Source organism: Calonectris borealis, chromosome 3, assembly GCF_964195595.1.
Source record: "Calonectris borealis chromosome 3, bCalBor7.hap1.2, whole genome shotgun sequence".
NCBI classification, from domain to species: Eukaryota; Metazoa; Chordata; class Aves; order Procellariiformes; family Procellariidae; genus Calonectris; species Calonectris borealis.
Window position 1 is genome coordinate 94,006,962 of NC_134314.1, and position 18,319 is coordinate 94,025,280.

General features: G+C 57.7%; 2 protein-coding genes across 8 annotated transcripts; one reads left to right on the plus strand and one right to left on the minus strand.

The window, feature by feature from the left end:
- Nucleotides 1-958: 958 nt before the first annotated feature.
- Nucleotides 959-7,577, plus strand: HSP90AB1 (heat shock protein 90 alpha family class B member 1). 5 transcript variants are annotated; one of them, XR_012673117.1, is made up of 13 exons: nt 977-1,286; nt 1,563-1,709; nt 1,890-2,096; nt 2,380-2,539; nt 2,743-2,876; nt 3,398-3,715; nt 4,145-4,310; nt 4,498-4,688; nt 4,967-5,114; nt 5,387-5,655; nt 5,782-5,852; nt 6,113-6,446; nt 6,976-7,577. XR_012673117.1 is itself a non-coding variant. In XM_075146770.1 (12 exons), the coding sequence occupies exons 2-12, from the start codon at nt 1,563-1,565 to the stop codon at nt 7,083-7,085; spliced, it is 2,184 nt and encodes a 727-aa protein (XP_075002871.1). In that variant the 5' UTR covers nt 959-980; the 3' UTR covers nt 7,086-7,577. The 5 variants fall into 5 exon arrangements, 3 of the variants coding, with proteins under 3 accessions (XP_075002871.1, XP_075002870.1, XP_075002869.1); XR_012673116.1 differs by lacking the exon at nt 977-1,286 and adding an exon at nt 1,314-1,465; XM_075146770.1 differs by lacking the exon at nt 5,782-5,852 and having other exon boundaries at nt 959-980.
- Nucleotides 7,578-9,625: 2,048 nt separating this feature from the next.
- Nucleotides 9,626-16,087, minus strand: SLC35B2 (solute carrier family 35 member B2). 3 transcript variants are annotated; one of them, XM_075146771.1, is made up of 3 exons: nt 13,480-16,087; nt 13,028-13,188; nt 9,626-11,726 (listed from the first exon to the last, which is right to left on the minus strand). In XM_075146771.1, exons 1-3 carry the CDS (start codon nt 13,805-13,807, stop codon nt 10,788-10,790), a joined length of 1,428 nt encoding a protein of 475 aa, XP_075002872.1. In that variant the 5' UTR covers nt 13,808-16,087; the 3' UTR covers nt 9,626-10,787. The 3 variants fall into 3 exon arrangements, with proteins under 3 accessions (XP_075002872.1, XP_075002874.1, XP_075002873.1); XM_075146773.1 differs by lacking the exon at nt 13,480-16,087 and adding an exon at nt 13,282-13,379; XM_075146772.1 differs by lacking the exon at nt 13,480-16,087 and adding an exon at nt 11,858-11,940 and having other exon boundaries at nt 13,028-13,107.
- Nucleotides 16,088-18,319: the final 2,232 nt, after the last annotated feature.

Consider the following 18,319-nt stretch of genomic DNA (forward strand, 5'->3'; position numbering starts at 1 on the left):
CCTTTGGGTATGTGTGTGTCTCCATCACCACAGGGGAGAGGGCTGCGGAGGGGCAAGGGCTGAAGGGAGCGGGCACCGGCATTTCCTGGGCGTCCCCAGGGTCCCCTGTAGCCGGCATCAGGCGCTGAAGCAGCGTGTGCATCCCCTGCACAGCCAGGCCCAGCGGCTCTCTGCTACGGGGACATGGCCAGCACGGGAAGGGGGTGCTGCCCTTGGGGGACACCAAGGGACCACTGGCACTTCTGATGAGGAGGGGATGCATTTGCGTATTTTGAGGTGCAGTGACCTGCAGCACATATGCTTGGGAGCTTTCCTTGTGCCTGGGAACAGCCGGAGTGCCACCTCCTGCTCCTGGGGGGGAACTACACCACCCTGCCAGCGGGCCTCCACCCTACACACCACCCCTGCCCATCATTCACAGTCATTACCTCCTCGGCACACGCAGGCACCAATAGCCGAAAGTTATGGGGCCCGGGTCCCCTCATCGCACCCCCGGCTTCCTTTGCCGGTCAGACCCGTGTGCCCACAGCCCCAGCAGGGAGGGTAAGGCATGAGGTTTATCGTATTGCCATTAACACTAAAAATACTGTGTATCCAAACGCTGGTTTCCAATGGGGAAAACGGGCCTGCTTTGCTTTGCTCTCAAACCCCAACACGATCCTTACAGCCTGTCCCCGCCATCTTGTCCCCTCCTCACCCGCAGGGCCCCTGGTTACACCCAGCCTCAGGACGGCAGAGATTCACGGCTCTCGGCCTCGGCGGAGCCGCAGCATGGAGCTGGGACACCAGCAATCGCCTGGGGCTGCACGGATCCCCGGTTCTCTGCCCAGGCCCGCAGCCTGCGGCCGCGGGCAGCCAAGAAAGTACCGCTGAAGGGACCGCCCGTGACCCCTATGGAAACCTCTGGAACCGTCGCGTCGCGTCGCGTCGCGTCGCGTCGCGTCGCGTCGCTCCCCTTGCACCGACATCAACTCGCGACGGTGCTCCTCCGCCGCCGGGGAAATAGTCCCCCGCCGGGGCTCCCCGCCGCCCTTCGCCGCGGCGCTCGGAGGGCCGCGGATCCCCGTGGCCGTCCGAGCGCCGCGGCGAGGGGCGGCGAAGAGCCCCGGCACGGAGCGTCCCGGCAGCGCCATGGGGCTGAGGGTTGCGCTCCCGCCTCCACCATGGCCGCTGCCGTTTAAGCGGCAACGCTGATAGGGCCCACGCGTCGTGCTGCTGCGACACCCGGGGCGGAGAGCAGCAGCAGGGCCGGCCTCTACCGTGCCCAGTGGGGTAGACAGAGCCAGGTGGGATGGGCAAGGCCAGCGGGGACGTGTGTTCACGAGGGTGGTAAAGGCCGTGATGCCGCCTCAGAACTCATCGCCGTTTTAAGGCGGAAGGAGATGCGGGCGGTGCGACCCCCGTGCCTATAAAAGGCGGCCGGGAGGGATTGTAGTTCTTTGGCCGGTCGCTCACGCCCGATACGGTGAGGGTGCTGTGCCGGGCTGGGTCGGGCTGGGCCTGGTCCCCGCCGCCGCTTCCCCTCCCCTCCCCGGTGCTATCGGCTTGTTGTTGCCTTGCAGATGCCTGAGGAAGTGCAGCACGGGGAGGAGGATGCGGAGACCTTCGCCTTCCAGGCGGAGATCGCCCAGCTCATGTCGCTCATCATCAACACCTTCTACTCCAACAAGGAGATTTTCCTGCGGGAGCTCATCTCCAACGCCTCCGACGTGAGCCCGGGCCCTGCGGGGGTGGCGTCCTTTCTCTGCTGGGGGGCTCGGGGGAGGCTGATGTTCCTCCGGGGGTGCCCAGGGAGAGGCCGATGCCTGGGAGGCCCGCGAAGCTTTTGCTGGGGGCGGGAGGCGGCTGTTGAGTAGGGAGGCTGTGGCGAGCATCACTCTCTCCCCTAGGCTCTGGATAAAATCCGTTATGAGAGCCTGACAGATCCCTCCAAGCTAGACAGCGGTAAGGACCTCAAGATCGACATAGTCCCCAATCCCCGGGACCGCACGCTCACCCTGGTGGACACTGGTATTGGGATGACAAAAGCAGACCTCATCAACAACCTGGGCACTATTGCTAAATCTGGTACCAAAGCCTTCATGGAGGCCCTGCAGGTAGGTTGTCTTTGGCTGCATGGGTTCCCTAGGGCCTGGGCCATAGGCTTTCACTGGGGTATAACCCCAGCCCTGCTGCCTTTTTTGCTGTGGGAGTTATTGGCCTACCCAACTGTGTTTCCTCACCTCTCCAACAGCAGGGAGGAGCTGAGGGTAGGGCTGGCTGCCTGTTGGTGCTTGCCTCTTTTCCTCTGCATGCTGACCCAGTTCTTTGCTGCTGTGAATCAGTCGCAGACACCTCCCCTCTCCTCACTGGTCCATTAGGCTTTCTCTGCTTTTACAGGCTGGCGCAGACATCTCCATGATCGGGCAGTTCGGTGTGGGTTTCTATTCTGCCTATCTAGTGGCTGAGAAGGTTGTTGTTATTACCAAGCACAATGATGATGAGCAGTATGCTTGGGAGTCGTCAGCTGGGGGCTCCTTCACTGTCCGGACTGACCACGGTACGTGTTGTAGAAAACCAAGAGTATTTCTCTGCTAGAAGCGCCCCTTTTCCTGGTGCTCCCTAGAGCTGGGTTGCGTTGTCAGTCACGCTTGTTAATGTGAGGTGTCAAGTGATAGTTAGGCTCGAGGAGCTAGTCCCACTTGCTCTCTGCCCTTTAGTACTATGCCTTGACACACTAATGTTTCTCTCCCCGCACTCTAGGTGAGCCCATTGGACGGGGCACCAAAGTGATCCTGTATTTGAAGGAGGACCAGACAGAGTATTTGGAGGAGCGGCGTGTCAAAGAGGTGGTGAAGAAGCACTCCCAGTTCATTGGCTACCCTATTACACTCTATGTACGTAAGGGAAGGACTGTGGGGACCCACTGGAAAGCTGGAGGCAGGGGTGGGTGGTGTTTGGGAGCAGGAGCCCAGAAAAGGGCAGAATATGGTCTCTTCTGTCCCCTTCCATAGCTCCTGGCTGCTGGGTATTGAGCAGTGGTGATCCCAGCTTCTGTGGCCAGAAGTGATTTGAGGCTGGGGGCTTATTGGAGGTGGAGGTGGTGGGTATCCAGCTGTGCTTTTGGCCTTTGATCCGTGCAGCTGGAGGTCAACTAAACTAGTCATGGAGGGAGGAGGGTTTCCTGCCCCTTGTCTCATCTTCTCAGACACAGCTGTTGGTGGCATGAGCTGTGGAGGGACTCTGAGGGCTTGTTTCAGGAGAAGCCCTAGTTCCAGGTGTTGCATTTGTTGAGCCTTGTGTTAGGTCAGGAGGATGCTCATTTCTCTCATCTGGAGCAAAAGGATTCCTGCTAACAGTTGCTTGGGGCTAAACCTGAGCTTGTGGCCCTGACTCTTCCTTGTCCCTTTCTCCACAGCTGGAGAAGGAACGTGAGAAAGAGATCAGTGATGATGAGGTAGAGGAGGAGAAAGATGAGAAGGAAGAGGAAGAGCCAGCATCCAAAGATGAGGAGAAACCCAAGATCGAGGATGTGGGCTCTGACGAGGAGGAGGAGGAGGGAGACAAAGGCAAGAAGAAAAAGACCAAGAAAATAAAGGAGAAGTATATTGACCAGGAGGAGCTGAACAAGACCAAACCTATTTGGACCCGCAACCCCGATGATATCACCCAGGAGGAGTATGGCGAGTTCTACAAAAGCCTCACCAATGACTGGGAGGACCACCTGGCTGTCAAGGTGGGTGCTAGGCCACCCTGGGAGAGACAGAGGGCCCCTTTCCAGCCCATACCCAGAGCCACCACATGGTTGTGCCTCAGTACAGGGCTGAGGGCTCCCAGGCCACTTGGTGGTGCCTCAGCCTGCACTGCGACTCCCGTGCAGGTGGTGGGGTTGGCAATGCCAGCCTAGAAGCAGGACAGGAGGGTATTGGGCCTCAGAGAAGTGTGACTCCTCTGTCCAGGCCTGCTGCATGCCAGAGAGCCCTGGCACATAGGGGGCAGTGGGGTTGAGGAGGCGGAAATGCAGGCTGTTTGGATGCTAGAGACCCTGTTTGGATGCCCCCCTGCCCGACCCAGTGCTGAGGAACGACAGTTCAGCCCCCCCCGCAGTGGGTCTTGGAGGAGGGGGTAGCACCATGGCAACTGTTTTTCCTTCCTGGCTCCGCAGCACTTTTCCGTGGAAGGGCAGCTGGAATTCAGGGCCCTGCTCTTCATCCCACGCCGTGCCCCTTTTGACCTCTTTGAGAACAAGAAGAAGAAGAATAATATTAAGCTGTATGTGAGGCGTGTCTTCATCATGGACAGCTGTGACGAGCTCATCCCTGAGTACCTAAGTAAGAGCCCCTTGCCTCAGCCCCCCAGCTTGGAGCCCCACAGCCTATGGTACTGCTCCCAGTACAAAGCAGCTGGCTGAGGCACTAGCTGGTGTGGGTGCACAGCAGTCAGTGTCTTAGCACTTCTCCTCCTGTGATGAAGCTCAGAGCTCTTAACCTGACTCCTGTTTTCATTTCCCCAACTCAGACTTCATCCGGGGCGTTGTGGACTCGGAGGACCTGCCTCTGAACATCTCTCGTGAGATGCTCCAGCAGAGCAAGATCCTCAAGGTGATCCGCAAAAACATTGTGAAGAAATGCTTGGAGCTCTTCTCCGAGCTGGCAGAGGACAAAGAGAACTACAAGAAATTTTACGAGGCCTTTTCCAAGAATCTGAAGGTGAGGTGGGCACCCTGCACCTGGAGGAGGGGGGGGCCCCTGACATGTCTGCCTGACATGTCTGGCTTGTCCCTGTGCCACGTCTTCTCTGTGTGGGTCTTAGGGTAGAGGGGGTCTCGCAAGTGCCCCAGAGAGTCTTTGTGGGCAGCTGGGCCCTCTGGTTGCCCTAAGCCCAGGGCTCAGAGGGTCAGGGGATGGGCGGAGATGGCTGTGTCTTGGGGTGGCCAAGTGCATACAAGTCCCATCCTGGAGACTTCATGCATCTCTTCTGCCCCCAGCTGGGCATCCATGAGGACTCTACCAACCGAAAGCGCCTTTCGGAGCTGCTGCGTTACCACACGTCCCAGTCAGGTGATGAAGTGACTTCGCTTTCGGAGTACGTGTCCCGTATGAAGGAGACCCAGAAGAGTATCTACTACATCACAGGTGAGCCAGAGCTCCTCCGTGCCCTAGTGAAGTGGAGGCAGGCTACCTGCCTACCAGCCCTAACTTAAAGCAAATTTTTCCAGGTAGGTCCTGCTGCCTTCAGCAAGCTCTCCCTGCTGAATCACGGCCCATCCCTGGGGGCTGGGGAAAGATCACCAGGCCTAGAGCCCCGGCTGCAGCCAGTTCTATGCTAGGGGCTCCGAGTGACTAGTGCTGTTTGTCCTGTTGTAACCACCTCTGACATCTTGGTGACATCTCATTTTTACACCTAGGGGAGAGTAAGGAGCAGGTTGCGAACTCAGCCTTTGTGGAGCGTGTGCGGAAGCGTGGCTTTGAGGTGGTGTACATGACGGAGCCCATTGATGAGTACTGCGTGCAGCAGCTCAAGGAGTTTGATGGCAAGACCCTGGTATCAGTCACCAAGGAGGGGCTGGAGCTGCCTGAGGATGAGGAGGAGAAAAAGAAGATGGAGGAGAGCAAGGCCAAGTTCGAGACCCTCTGCAAACTCATGAAGGAGATCCTGGACAAGAAGGTGGAGAAGGTGAGATGGGCAGGGAGCTCAGCCCCGGGCTGTGTCCTGGGCTGGAGGTAGGAGGGCTGGGCCCTTCGTGATGCAGGCAAGGGCCCCAGCTCAATGCATGCCTCTCATCTCCCTCATCTCCTGCAGAGGAGCCGCTAAAGGAGACTGGAGGTCCCAGCATGCACTGCACCATCTTGCTCTAAGCAGCCAGGCTGCAGGTGAGGGGCACTGACCCAAATACGTGCATTGATGGGAGAGGGTAAGTGCGGGAAACATGCAGTGGGTGCTGAAGGTGCTGGCTGAGCTGTCCAAACTGGTCTATGCAGCAGTCCTGGAGCTGCTTGGAGGATGTCTGCTTGCTTTGGGTTGTCCTCAGGTGAACCTGGGGCAAAGACCTGGGGTATCATGTGTGCTGTGGCTGGGGCCAGTCCAGGGCATATGGGGACCTTGCTCACCTAACCCTTGGCTACGTTGGCAGGTAACTATCTCAAACCGGTTGGTCTCATCTCCCTGCTGCATCGTCACCAGCACTTACGGTTGGACAGCCAACATGGAGCGCATTATGAAGGCTCAGGCGCTGCGGGACAACTCTACTATGGGCTATATGATGGCCAAGAAGCACCTGGAGATCAACCCTGACCACCCAATTGTGGAAACCCTCCGCCAGAAGGCTGATGCTGACAAGAATGACAAAGCTGTCAAAGACCTGGTGGTGCTACTCTTTGAAACTGCTCTGCTGTCCTCTGGTTTCTCCCTGGAAGATCCCCAGACCCACTCCAACCGCATCTACAGGATGATCAAACTGGGGCTTGGTAGGTGTCCATGCAGCTTCTCAGTCCTGAAGCAGGTTAGCTGGGCAGGCTAGCAGTCTTGGGGCATGGGGGAGGCCAGCAAGGGAGCCATGCTGGTGTGATGTGCAGAACTGGCTGTGTGAGGTAGCTAGGGGCAAGTGGAAACATGGAACAAGGTACTTTAGGAGGGCTCAGGGCTCTGAGTGGACTGTCCTGTCCTCCACGAGGCCAGGAGCCACCACCAGGCTGCTCAGATGACAAGCTGATCCTTTTCAGTTCTTCACAGTGAATGTCAGAAGTCTGCCATGGGAGATGTGATGTATCTGGTGAAACAGCTTGTGCTTGCACCCAACTTACTTCTCCAAACTGGCTTTTTTAGGCAAAAATGTAAATGAAGAGGTGCTGTGGCTTGGCATAACTACTGGATGCTAATAGCCCTGTCCCTCAGGCTGTGGGCAGGAGTCACCCTTTGCTCTGGGAGAGGCCATTCCTCTGGGATCCCTTGGTGTCACTTGGAGGCCTCACCTCTACCTTTCCTCTCCTCTCCCAGGCATTGATGAAGACGAAGTGACTGCAGAGGAGCCCAGTGCAGCTGTCCCTGATGAAATCCCCCCTCTGGAGGGAGATGAAGATGCATCCCGCATGGAAGAGGTAGACTAAAGTAGGAGGAAGCCTCTTCCCTCACCTGCCAGGCCTCTGCCCCACCTCATGTCTGCTCCCACCAGCAGAAGGGGGTCTGCTCCCACCAGCTGCTGCTGACTCCCTGGTGGTGTCTCTTTTTTTGGATTTGGTTGGTTGGGGTGGTTTTTTGGCAGGGGGCAGGAAGGCATGATTCCCTGTCTGTCAGTAGTGAGTGATTCAGGCAGCCCCAGGCCTGTGTTCTGTGTCTTTCTGCTTGTATAGGAACAGCTGATGGGGAGTGGAGGTGAGGAGGCATGAGGCTTCCCCTCTCTCCCCTCCATGGGGTCTCCCGTGTTCCCAGTAGGCATCAGTTGTTCCATCGGGGTGGGAGAGCCCTTCCTCCGAGCTGCTGCCTCCCTGAACCCGCAGGGTAGGATATTGTATTTTGGTTGGCTTGGTTATTTTCTGTTTGATTTTTTTTTTTCTGTTGTTTTGTTCTACTGGAATTAAAGTATCAAAGAATGTGGTTTACATGGTGTTTCATGCCTGCCATACGGAGAGGGTCTCAGCCTGTGCCTGAGGGTATCGGGCTGCTCTTCTCTTCCCATGCCCTAACTGCTTTAGCTGATCTCTACCCCTTCCATGCCCAGCCACCATGATGTGGGTCAGAGAAACACAAGACCTGCTGTGCAGGTGGGGTCATCTCCAGCAGGCAGTAGTTGTCCACCCAGAGCACTGCACGCCCCGCAGCCTGAGAACAAACCTTTCCAATCTGCACACCTCAGCTGGGCAAGCTGTGCCAGGACCTGAGCCTGCACTGCTGCTGGCTGGTCTGGTCTGAGCGTCCCTGGGGGCGGGAGCCGTGGTCGGGGCCATCTGCCTGTGTCCTGGCAATGCAGAGCTGGGGGTGGAGTGACAGCTCAGGACGGTACTCGAGCTGCCTCTCTTCAGATCTTCAGCCAAACTGCTCTTGCTCTGTGCTGTAGACTCCACCTTTCCTCCTACCTCCAGCCTGTCCTTTCCAGGCTTCTGCAGCCCTGGGGGGGGTTGGCAGTATCTGGCCACCTTCTGGCTTTTGCCTGTACCCCAGATGACAGAGAAGCCTGGGGCATCACTTCTGATTCATCTGCCCCTTGCACTGAGCTAACACCCTGTGAGCAGGGTTTGTCACCCTTGGCCACAATGGCCCCTGGGGTTTGGCAGGGGAAAGTGACACCAACATCAAGTTCTCTTGCTGGCTGCTTGCCAGCAACCATGGGCACAAAACGGAGTGGGCTTTAGCCCACACCTATCTTCAACAGGGAGGGAGGAGGCAGAGCCTGCTGCAGTCCCTCGTTGCACACCAAGGCACTGTAGGGCACTGCGCTGCAGGTGTGGCAGCTGTTTGGGTGCAGGCTGCTAGGGCAGTGCTGAGGCTGAGCTAGCAAATGTCTTCAGGGTGGTTTTCCTTCCTTGAGACAGGATAAAAAAATTGTTTAAAAGTAAGATTTCTCTCTGGATAGAAAGGTTTTGCCAAATAATGAATCAGTAAAGTCAATTCTTCTTTTTAACTTAGAGTATTTTGGTGGGTTTTTTTTCACCAATTTTTTCTTTAAATCTACATTTAAATTAGAAAAGAGATCCCATTCCCAACATGGCAGACAACCTATTTTTTTTGACCAAAGAAAAAAAAAATCCATTTTTAGTCTGTCAGCAGATGGTGGGGGCAGTCATTTGGGGGAATTTGTAGGGGAAAGATGAAGGGCTGTGAGGCTGCACAGGCACTTTCAAGAGCTCAGAGCTAGGAAAGCAGCATAGGTAACACTCTGCTGGAGAGCCAAGTGCTCTGAAGCCTGGGCTGTGCTCAGCACCAGCTCTGTTATCCTGCAGGCTCAGCTAACTCAGCACTGTGAAAAGCAGGTCCTGTCCCTAGTCCCCTCCTCTGTCTCTCCCATAGCCTCTCCTGAGTCTCCCCTTTCTCCAGCTCTGTTAGTCCAAGGTCCTGTCTCTGAGCCCAGACCTCACCATGACCGATCGCCTAGGCCTACAGACAAGGTTTTAACATTTTTCACCAGGCCTCCCATATGTACTGGTGGGATGTACAATCCACAGCCTGAGCCTCCCCTGGCTCTGGTGTGGGGCCTGTGGAGCTGGTGCGGATGCAGCCCATCAAGGATGGGCTCCTCCAGGGCCTTGTTACAGCACTGGTGACCCTGGCAGCAGGTCTCTACACCATCTCTATCTAGCTATGCAGGCTGCAGCTACCCCCACGGGGGCTGCCCAAGCTGCACTGTGCAGGGAACCCAGGAGCCAAATCAGAATCACGCTAACAGCTCCTCCACCTGCTCACCAGCATAAGCAGAGGTCCAAACCTGGCTATGCTCCCCAGTTGAGTGTGGAAGGATCTTGTTCTCAGCTGCTGTCAGGGTTCAACCCTGGCTGATACTTGCCTGGATGAAGGCAGAGGCATCTGTGTTTGGAAAGGAAAGACAGACAGCTTTGCTGTCCCACAGAGACCAGGGACACAGAAAGGGTTAGGAACTCTCTCCCCTTCTTCCAGGTACATGGGGAAAAAAAAAAATGAACATTTACCCCCAGGGCACTATATGCAGCATATTTTTAATTTAATAAAATAAAAAGAGAAAAAAGTTGCCTTTCAAAAGTACCAAAACCTGCTGGCTTGTCAGTCAGGTTGTGTTGAGGAGAAAAGGGTTAACTAGTAAAACCCAGGCTTCTGGGGAAGAGCAGCTTCCACTGCTCTGTCCCCTGCTGCCTGGGGAGCAGGTGCCCACTTGCTCCATCCCCTGCTGCCTGTGGAGCAGGAACAAGGCACCGCAAGGAGGGGGCTCTGGCCAGGCCCCAGGAAAGCTGGGGCCGATGCCTCCAGTTGGCAGGAAGAAGAGGGGCTATTTGTGCTTCTCTGAATGGCAACTACAAAGCCCAGAAACTGTGGCACGGAGACACCCCGAGGCGATGCTGGGGCTTCTGGGCAGCGCAGCCTTTGGCCTGTAGCAGCAGCGGATGTAACCAAAAAGCAACCTAGGACAACTCAGCAAGCCTTGGGAACCGTACCGGCCAGCCTCAGTCTCTGCATAAAAATCAGCCTGGGCTGAGGGGAGCGAAGAAAAGTGTCTTGGAGCAGGGGCAAGGAACTGATAAAACCAAATGGGAAGGTACCGGCTTTGACTGTAGAGTGCCCTCCCAGAGCAGATCCCAGGCCTGCGGTAGGACAGGCTGGGAGTCCTTCCCTTAGCTGTGCCTGTCCTACCTGGAGCACCTCCTGGGAGGGAGGCTGAGAGCTCAGCTTGGGACTTGCCTCACATGGAGGTGTTTCAAAAAGAAAGCTAGTGTTTTGCTTGCCCTTTCCTCCTGCGGAGCTCTGTAGTAGTGATAGAAATGGAGGAGCATCAGCCAGAGGCAAGATGGTGCCAGGGAAAAGAGCTCCCTTGTTCATCAGTGACTTTGGAGTACCAGCAGCCCTGTGCTGGTTTTTCCCCCAGGGTGTGAGCCCCCAGGCCTGTGCCTTGGCTGGAAGTCTTTGACCCATTAAGGCAAATGGAAAGGTTTGGAGCTGTGGCAGCCCAGAGCATTCCCTGGGCTTGTTCCCAGCCCCTTCCCCAGGAAAAGCAGGTGGAAAAGTGAGTCACTGGTCCAGCCTATCCATACCCCACCCTGCTCCTCAGCGGGTTCTGAGAAATGAAGCAAATGCCCCGAGCGGAGGCAGGACAGCAGGCATGGCTTAAATGCCATGGCCCCAGCTCCTTAGACCTTTTGTACAGGGGTTTCGCCTGGCGGGAGCTTCTTACTGCGCTTCTTCATGCGGCTGCGGGCGTAGACGCGGAGGAAGAGGGCCATGAAGACAACGGCTACGCCCAGCCCACCCACAACAGTGACAGTGTGCCCGTAGATGAGGCAGGAGAGGAGGATGGCAAACGCCTGGCGGAGTGTCATGATGATGGTGAAGACGGCTGCCCCGAACTGGTTGATGGTGTAGAAGATGAAGAGCTGGCCGCAGGCAGAGCACACCGAGAGCAGCACGGCATGGGCCGTGAACTCCGAATGGCGGGCCATGAAGCGTAACGACTCCAGCAAGGCACCCTGCTCCAAGAGTGAGCCCACCGTGAAAAGGCAGGAGAAGACGTTGACGCCAAACATCATCTGCACAGGAGACATCTTGTAGGTGAAGAGGGCGTCCTGCCAGTTGGAGGTGAAGCTGTCGAAGATTATGTAGCCGGCCAGGAGGACTATGCCTGAGAAAGTGGTGACAGTGGACACGTGCCTGTTGGGAGCACTGGAGAGCAGGAACATGCTGACCCCCACAGAGATGAGGGCAGCAGTCAGGTACTCCCAGTACTCATAACTCTTGCGTGACACCAGTTTGCCCATCATCATCACTGGGATGACTTTGGAGGCCTTGGCCAGCACTTGGGTGGGGAAGCTGATGTATTTGAGTGCCTCATACTGGCACCAACTGCTGAGGATGTTGGAGAGGGAGGCAAAGGAGTATTTGTACATAGGAGCCCCATGGCGCGGTTGCTTGGTCAGGGCGCAGTACAGACCAGCCACCGTGAAGGCCAGGATGCGATTCATGAACACTAGGAACTGAGAGTCCTTGAACTTCTCACCAGGGTCCGTTTCAGTGGCACCGTACGTTCTCGTCATCACACGCTCCTGGAGGACACCCCACGTGAGGTAGGAGGCCTGCAAAGCAGGAGGAGCACAGGGAGAGTCGGGATCCGCAACAGCAGCTGCAAGCAACCATGGGAAGAACAGACCCCAGGAGATCCTTGCTTGCCCCAGCGTTGCCTCGTCCTCTGCATGGCAATGCTTACCTGAGACACTGGGAGATGGGGCCACCCCCCACTCTACCCGTCTGAGGAACCCACTGTCCCATGTGGTTACAACCAGGAACATCCTGTCCCAAACAAAACCTGCTCAGTTTACAGCCTCTTCAAGGGGAGGGAAGCCCGCAAAGCAAACATCCTGGCGTACAGCAAGCGGTTATGTTTTAAGCAGCCTGTTGAACCAGACGGACAGGATCAGGGAACGTTACCGAGGCACAGCTGCAGTTTTGGTGCCAGCTCCCTGCGGCAGGTCCTGGCAGTTCTCCCAGTGGCCTCTGCATTGGTTTTCACTTCCAACTCCCTAGGCCCAGTTCTTCCATCAAATCAATTCTAGTTTCAAACCCAGCAGATGAAATTGTCCTCCAGGGAGGATCACTATTCTGGCTGTCACCTCCACTACTTCTGCAGCCTTGGTGCCACAGTATCAAGCCCCTCACAGAAGTAACACAGACTTCCTCTCACCACACATCCCCTCCCAAGAAACCGAGGCACAGAGGGATGGAAGGACACGTTGGCGACCCGCAGCAGGTCTGAATGGGCTGGGATAATAGGCCAGAGAGTGGGTGTCCTCTGCTGGTTGTGGGATGCATGGGTTTTTCTATCACAGTACCCACACTTCTATTTTTAATCCTCATAGAGCCAAAAAGCTGCCCTTCCTAATGACACTCAGGCTGTAACTAAGATTTGGGGAAACTAAGATTAAAAAAATCTTTATCTGTAGCTGAATTCAGTATTTCTCTCCCATATTTACATCCAATCCATCAAGGCAGGACGCATCAGCCCCAGAAGGTGATTCAGAGAAGAGCCTGGAGAGATAAGAAGGCTCAAACTATCTGCTGCTCTGACATGAGGGCCAGAACAAAAGCAGCCCTAACAGTCTGCTGAATCACAGAATTTTCCCTATCCATGGCTGCAGAGGACTGTGATCAGACAGACAAGAGGTCCCAACCAGCTAAACAGACCACCACAGCCCTTAGAAGTGACATGGCAGCCCTGGTTGACTACCCTGGTTGAGAGGCTGTGTCCCAGCCTCCAACCCTACCCTGATCAAGGACAGCACTGCATCCTTGGTCATCAAGGAACTGACGGCCACAAACCCGCTGCCCACCTCCTGCTCCCAGAGTGGGATGGCCACACACACATGCACAGGGCCCCTACCTGTAAACCAGCAGCGCAGAAGAGCAGCTTGAAGACCTGTCGGGCTGTAGAGGACTCTGTGGGCTCTGCTCGAGGTGGCAGGGAGCCATCCTCCTGGTGTACAGACTTCACCTCGGAGCCGAACACGCATGATTTGATGACAGGGAAGCAAATGCCTCGGCCTGAAGGGGGTAAGAGAACACAGACACAAGAATTAACCACAGCCTGGGCACCACAAGCCGCACCAACCTGAGAGGTGAAGCCTCCCTCCTAAACAGCCTCTGCATCTGCTGGCGCAGGGGCCTCAGAGAAATTTGTTTCAGGGTAGCACCTAGACAGCTCTGAGATGCAGCTCTGTGAGCAGCTCACTCCTGGTCTGACAAAACAGGTCAGGGAAATGACCTGTCAGCGCTGAATGGGGTGTGGAGAGCTCACAGGGAGGCAGGATGTGGAAGGGAAGCTCCTGCCCTTACCTGTCTCCAGGTAATTCCTTCTCTTGAAGTACTGGATGAGGAGGAATCCCGGCACCACAATACTCGCATAGCCAGCAGCATTAACAAAGAAACGGAAGAGCCAGAAGTCCCCCCACGAGTCCTGCAGGACAGGGGGGATCTGTTCACCAGTAGCCATCGTAGGGAGGGAAGCCAGCACAAGGGGAAGGCAAAATCTGCAGAGAGAGGAAGAGGCAGGCGGTAGGCAACTGGCACATGGCCATCTCCGCTCCGCATCCCTGCGCCACCCGGCCTGCTCCCCACCAGCAGGCAGCACCCAGATCCCATGACAGCGATGATGGCAGCACATGGAGTAGGAAAAGCCCTCTGGAGTTCAAGAGCACATGCCAGATGTTTATGTGTGCTTCTGTTAAGGGTGTTTGCCCTGGCTTAGGAACACATGGACTTAGAAACTTGGATTTCCAGGATCGGAGAGAACATTTGAACACTCTTGTAACCATCTGGGTTTGACAACACCCTTACTCCAAATGCAAGAAGCACCTGGCACCTCACCTTTTTAGGTTAAACTTTAGCTCCTGGGTGGAAAAACAAAAGGTCACTGAATGGAAAAAGCGACTCCTACCTGGCAGCTCATGTTTCAAGCCTGTGGCCAGAGCGGCCTTCCTCTGAGAGCAAACAGTTCAGAGCTCCCCCTCCGGCTGCACCAGCTGAGTGGAGGAGAGCCGGGGAGGGCTCAGGCCGCCAGCCTCCCCCACCTCCCCACGCAGCCCTGGGAGGGAGCATGCCAAGGCATTCCCCACCGCTCAGAGGAAATTACCAGGGCTCACCCACAAGACACAGCCAGAGAGCAAGGCTGGGAAGGAACTTTCCTACCAGATGGCTAGTTGGGATTTTGCCAGGACTATCCGATAAGGTACAGCTGATATTCTTTAGCTATAGCCCTAAGGTGGTGACCTAGCCAGCTTTAAAACAGCTTTATACTCCCTGAAGGAGTTCTTCCCTCCACTGTCCCCTCCCTCACAGAGGCAAACCTGCGATATTCAGCGGCCATGCAAAGAACAAGAGCACCAGGTACACAACAGAATGAGCAAGCTGGCAAGGACTTCCTACACCCAAGGCCACCTGCATCCTCCCCTCACACAGCAAGCTGTGGATTCCTGCATCAGGGTGGGCGGTTTCCTTGGTCCATGCTCCATCCCCGCCTTGGTCTCTCCGTTAGAAAAAGCCTCCCGATTGCTTTGAGGGCCAGGTGAGGGTGCTGTGGGGCTGGCTACATAAGCACCAGAAGCAGCTCTGGGATCCTGTGACAGAAAGGGCCAGAGATGTTAATCCCCTCTCCCTGCAAAACATAGAATTTAGTCATAGAATTTAGGCCCTTGTGAGGTGTACCTGGCCCCAGCATAATACAGCTGTGACCTCTAGTAGCCCTCACATGAAACTCAGAGACTTACAAACTTAGAGCTTTAAAGGCAAAGAAAGTCCCCTGCCATTTCATGAACAACAAGCCCTCCCCGCCAACCTCTTGTCCCCTTGGGAAAGGCCTCGGGGGCTTTTCTTACCCTCAGTTGCTGTGGCCAGCATCCCGGAGTCCAACAACCTGACCTAAGCCGAGGCTGTGTTTCACCCTGAAATCTCCCTTCTGTGACTTAAAGGACCAAGAAATTCCCAGCCCAGGAAGAAGTGCAAACAGCTGGGGATGAGTGTCTGTGCCTGCTTCCTATTCCTCCCGCTTTCCCCACGCTTTCGCCCGTAGAAAAGGCAGTTTGACACCTCCACCCCTGTCCTCTCTCCTGCTGCAGGGGCATCACTGCAGGCTGTAGGGGTGGTGCAGGATGCAAGAACAGGGCTCGGTGCAAGCACCTGGGACTGAAGTTGCCCACATGCAGTCCGTATTAAGTAACCCTGGTTGATCGCAGCAGCCGTCTTGCCAGGGAAAGGGTGCAGAAATGCCGTTTGCTTTTGCAGAAGTCAGATATAAACAGCAGGGTCAGTTGCTACACTCATGAGCCACGTGTCCCTCCAACTTGACAGAGACCGAAAGCCAGCCGGCTCCGTTCAGCGCGCCTGCGCCCACTGTTACCCCCGCTGGCCCCCTCAGCGCCGCCGCGGGAGGAGAACCAGCTCTGGTGTCCCACAGTGACCATGAAGAGGAGGCTATGGAGGGACAATGGCTCTCTCTATGCCTGCGCTAGCAATTCCCAGGCCCCGAGAGCTGACTCAGTGCAGCAGGCCCTGCCCTCCCCGCTGAGGCTCGGAAGGAACAGGGATGCCAGTGTTACAGGTAGAAAGGGGGGGCCGCGCAGGGCAAGCAGGTGGCACGCCAAGGCATGAAAGGAGCCTTAGTCTGGGGCCTGCAGAACAGCCAGGGAGCCGAGACGACAGACTCGGCTACTGTTCCCCTCGGCACAGGAGGGGCAGCTCTCAAATGCACCGCTCCAGAGCCGGGCTGGGCCACAGCCCTCTGGCTGTGATGCAAAATTTGGGTGCCAGGCCAGAGATCTGAAAAAAAAAAATCCTGCCTGCAGCCCTGCTCCCCTCGCACGCATCTCTAGCACCTCGAAGGGCTGAGGTCAAATGCAAACCTGGAGTCCATGGCCCCCACTAACAGCTCGGGATCGTACGGCTCCTCCCCGCCCCTGCCCCGCAGCCGGGTCGCAGGGACAGCTTGCCATCGTCCCCCGGGGCCGACCGCTGCCTCTGCCCAGGGGCTGCTACCAGGGCAGCCGGGTTCCCGCATCTCCCCTGGCCGGCCGCGGGGGCACCCTCCGCGCCCACCGCTGCGGCCAGGCGGGCCCCGGGGGTCCCCGAGTGGGGGAGAGGCGAGCGGGGAGCCCGCTTCCCGCTCGAGGGCTTTTCTGCTCCGGGAGCCAACGGCCTCTGCCCGGGGACCGGCCCCGCGGGCCCAGGCACGGGGAGAGGCAGCGCCCGGCCGGTTGCGGGGAGAGCGGGGCCCCGGGGACGCCCCCCCCCCGGCGGCCACGTCCGCAGAGAGCGGGCCGGCAGCGCGGCGGCGGCCCTCGCCCACCCCTGCGGAGCGGGGCGGCTGCCGCCCGCGGCCCGACCCGCCCTCCGCGCCCATCACCGGCCCCACTACCCACCTGCGGCCCGGCGCGGCCCCGCCCGGCCCGGCCCCGGCCCCGGCCCCGGCCCCGGCCGGCTCCCCTCGGCTCCGCTCCCGGAGTCGGCGGCGGAACCCCCGCCCAGCCGGAGCGCGGCTGCGCCTCACAGCGCTCCCTGCCGCTCCGGAGGCGCCGGGGCTGGGGGGCGGCCGCGGTGCCCGCGCCTGGCTCGGCGGCTGGCGGCGGGGAGCGGGCGGACGCGGGTGGCGGGCCCTGGTGGCCTCCCGCGGCCCCCTGCCCCGGGAAGGGGCCAGTATCGCGTCCCCCGCGCGCCGGAGCGGAAAATACTGAGTCAGGGAGGGGAAGTCACCGGCCCGAGGAGGCGCCGGCTGCAGAAGAGGTTTCCAGGCCCGGCCCCCACCGCTCGCCCCCGCCGCCCCCACGGCCTCGGCCCCCGGACGCGCTAAACCCGCGCTTGTCGCTCGGCTCCAGCCGAGCCTGACGCAGGGAAAAAACCCGCTTGCGGTGCAGGAGCCCTCGACATTCATCCCTCCGTCCCAGGCCTCCCCCCGTCCCTGCCCCGGGCCTCAGGGCCGCCGCCGGGCTCCCAGCCCTCTCCCGGGCACGGACCGCCGCCGCTCCCAGCGGCGGCCGCTGCCCGGGGCTGCGGGGCAGGGTGAGGCCGCCTCCCCCCGCATCCCGCTCCCCAGCCCAGCAGCCCGGCACCCACATCCCGGCCCCAGGCAAGGCTGCCGGGCCGGCTGCAGCCACCAGGTGGCCACCCAGTAATATTTTACAAGATACTCGTTTTAAAAAAAAAGTATTTTTAATTAAAAATAATAAAAAAAAAGATAGTGCAGATCACTTGCTTCTGCCTTTTTCCTTCCCTTCCCACCCAGCTGCAGCTCTCGCCCCACCATGCCGCTCTGCCCTGCAGCACCCATCGCTCACGCTCTGGGCCACCCGGGAGTGCCACACGTCCCCTGTGAAGGTGGCACCAAAGCAGTCCCACGGGGCACCTGCTCCTGGCAGGGGCTGGCCAAGGCCCATGAGCAGAATATGGCTTGTTTGCAGCAGGGTTGAGGCCCTGTCAGAAGGTGAGAGGCAAAGATTCAAAAGAAACAGAGCAATCCAGCCCAGGGCTGCTGAAGAGACCAGGCAGGCTCCAGAGAGGCCTGGGGGGAGCCTGTGCTGCTTTCCTGGCAGCATTCCCTTGCGATCTGTCTTTCTAAGAGGGAAAGAGGAAGACAACGGCTCACTCCAGAGCGTCTCAGGCGATTGCATCATCCAGGATTTGCCCCAAACAATAGCAGCTGCTCCCAGGCAGCAAGTGGGGAATTTCCCTGGCTGAGGTGGGGTCAGGTGCGCTCGGTGTCTCCATTCCCACAGCACCTTCTGTTGCTGGTTCCTTAATGCGTCGCACGTGCTCCTCTGGCTTGGAGAGGGGGCAGGGAAGGGTGGTGAGCTGAACAACAGAAGGGACGTGGAGATAACCCTGCCTTCTCCTCCGCTTTCAGCCTGGGGGAATCTAAAACCCAAGGAAGACCCGTGCCCTATGTTTTTTAACATCCTTCCAAACCAGGAGATGGGGCAGGATCTTTCTATCTAGAAGAGGAAACCACGGCACAGTAAGGCTGCGAGATGTCAGGCACAATAGCAGAAGCAGGGATCCCCGACCTGATCTTCCGGCACCTCCTATGCTCTGTCTTCAGCCCGAATGCCAAACATTCCACAGGATGGCACCAGAAAGGAGCACCAGGCTGGGATCCCCCAGCCTCGGCCTTGAGCACTGGAAAGGCTCT

Bases quoted from the DNA above. Each gene is read 5' to 3' on its own strand.
- HSP90AB1 (XM_075146770.1), top strand. From the start codon at position 1,563: ATGCCTGAGGAAGTGCAGCACGGGGAGGAGGATGCGGAGACCTTCGCC. The intron at 4,689-4,966 runs GTGAGGTGGGCA...TTCTGCCCCCAG, and splicing joins CCTTTTCCAAGAATCTGAAG to CTGGGCATCCATGAGGACTC. The intron at 5,115-5,386 runs GTGAGCCAGAGC...TTTTACACCTAG, and splicing joins GAGTATCTACTACATCACAG to GGGAGAGTAAGGAGCAGGTT.
- SLC35B2 (XM_075146771.1), bottom strand. From the start codon at position 13,807: ATGTGCTGCCATCATCGCTGTCATGGGATCTGGGTGCTGCCTGCTGGT. The intron at 13,189-13,479 runs GTAAGGGCAGGA...TACCCCCTTCAG, and splicing joins AAGGAATTACCTGGAGACAG to GCCGAGGCATTTGCTTCCCT. The intron at 11,727-13,027 runs GTAGGGGCCCTG...CCTGCTTTGCAG, and splicing joins TCTGCGCTGCTGGTTTACAG to GCCTCCTACCTCACGTGGGG.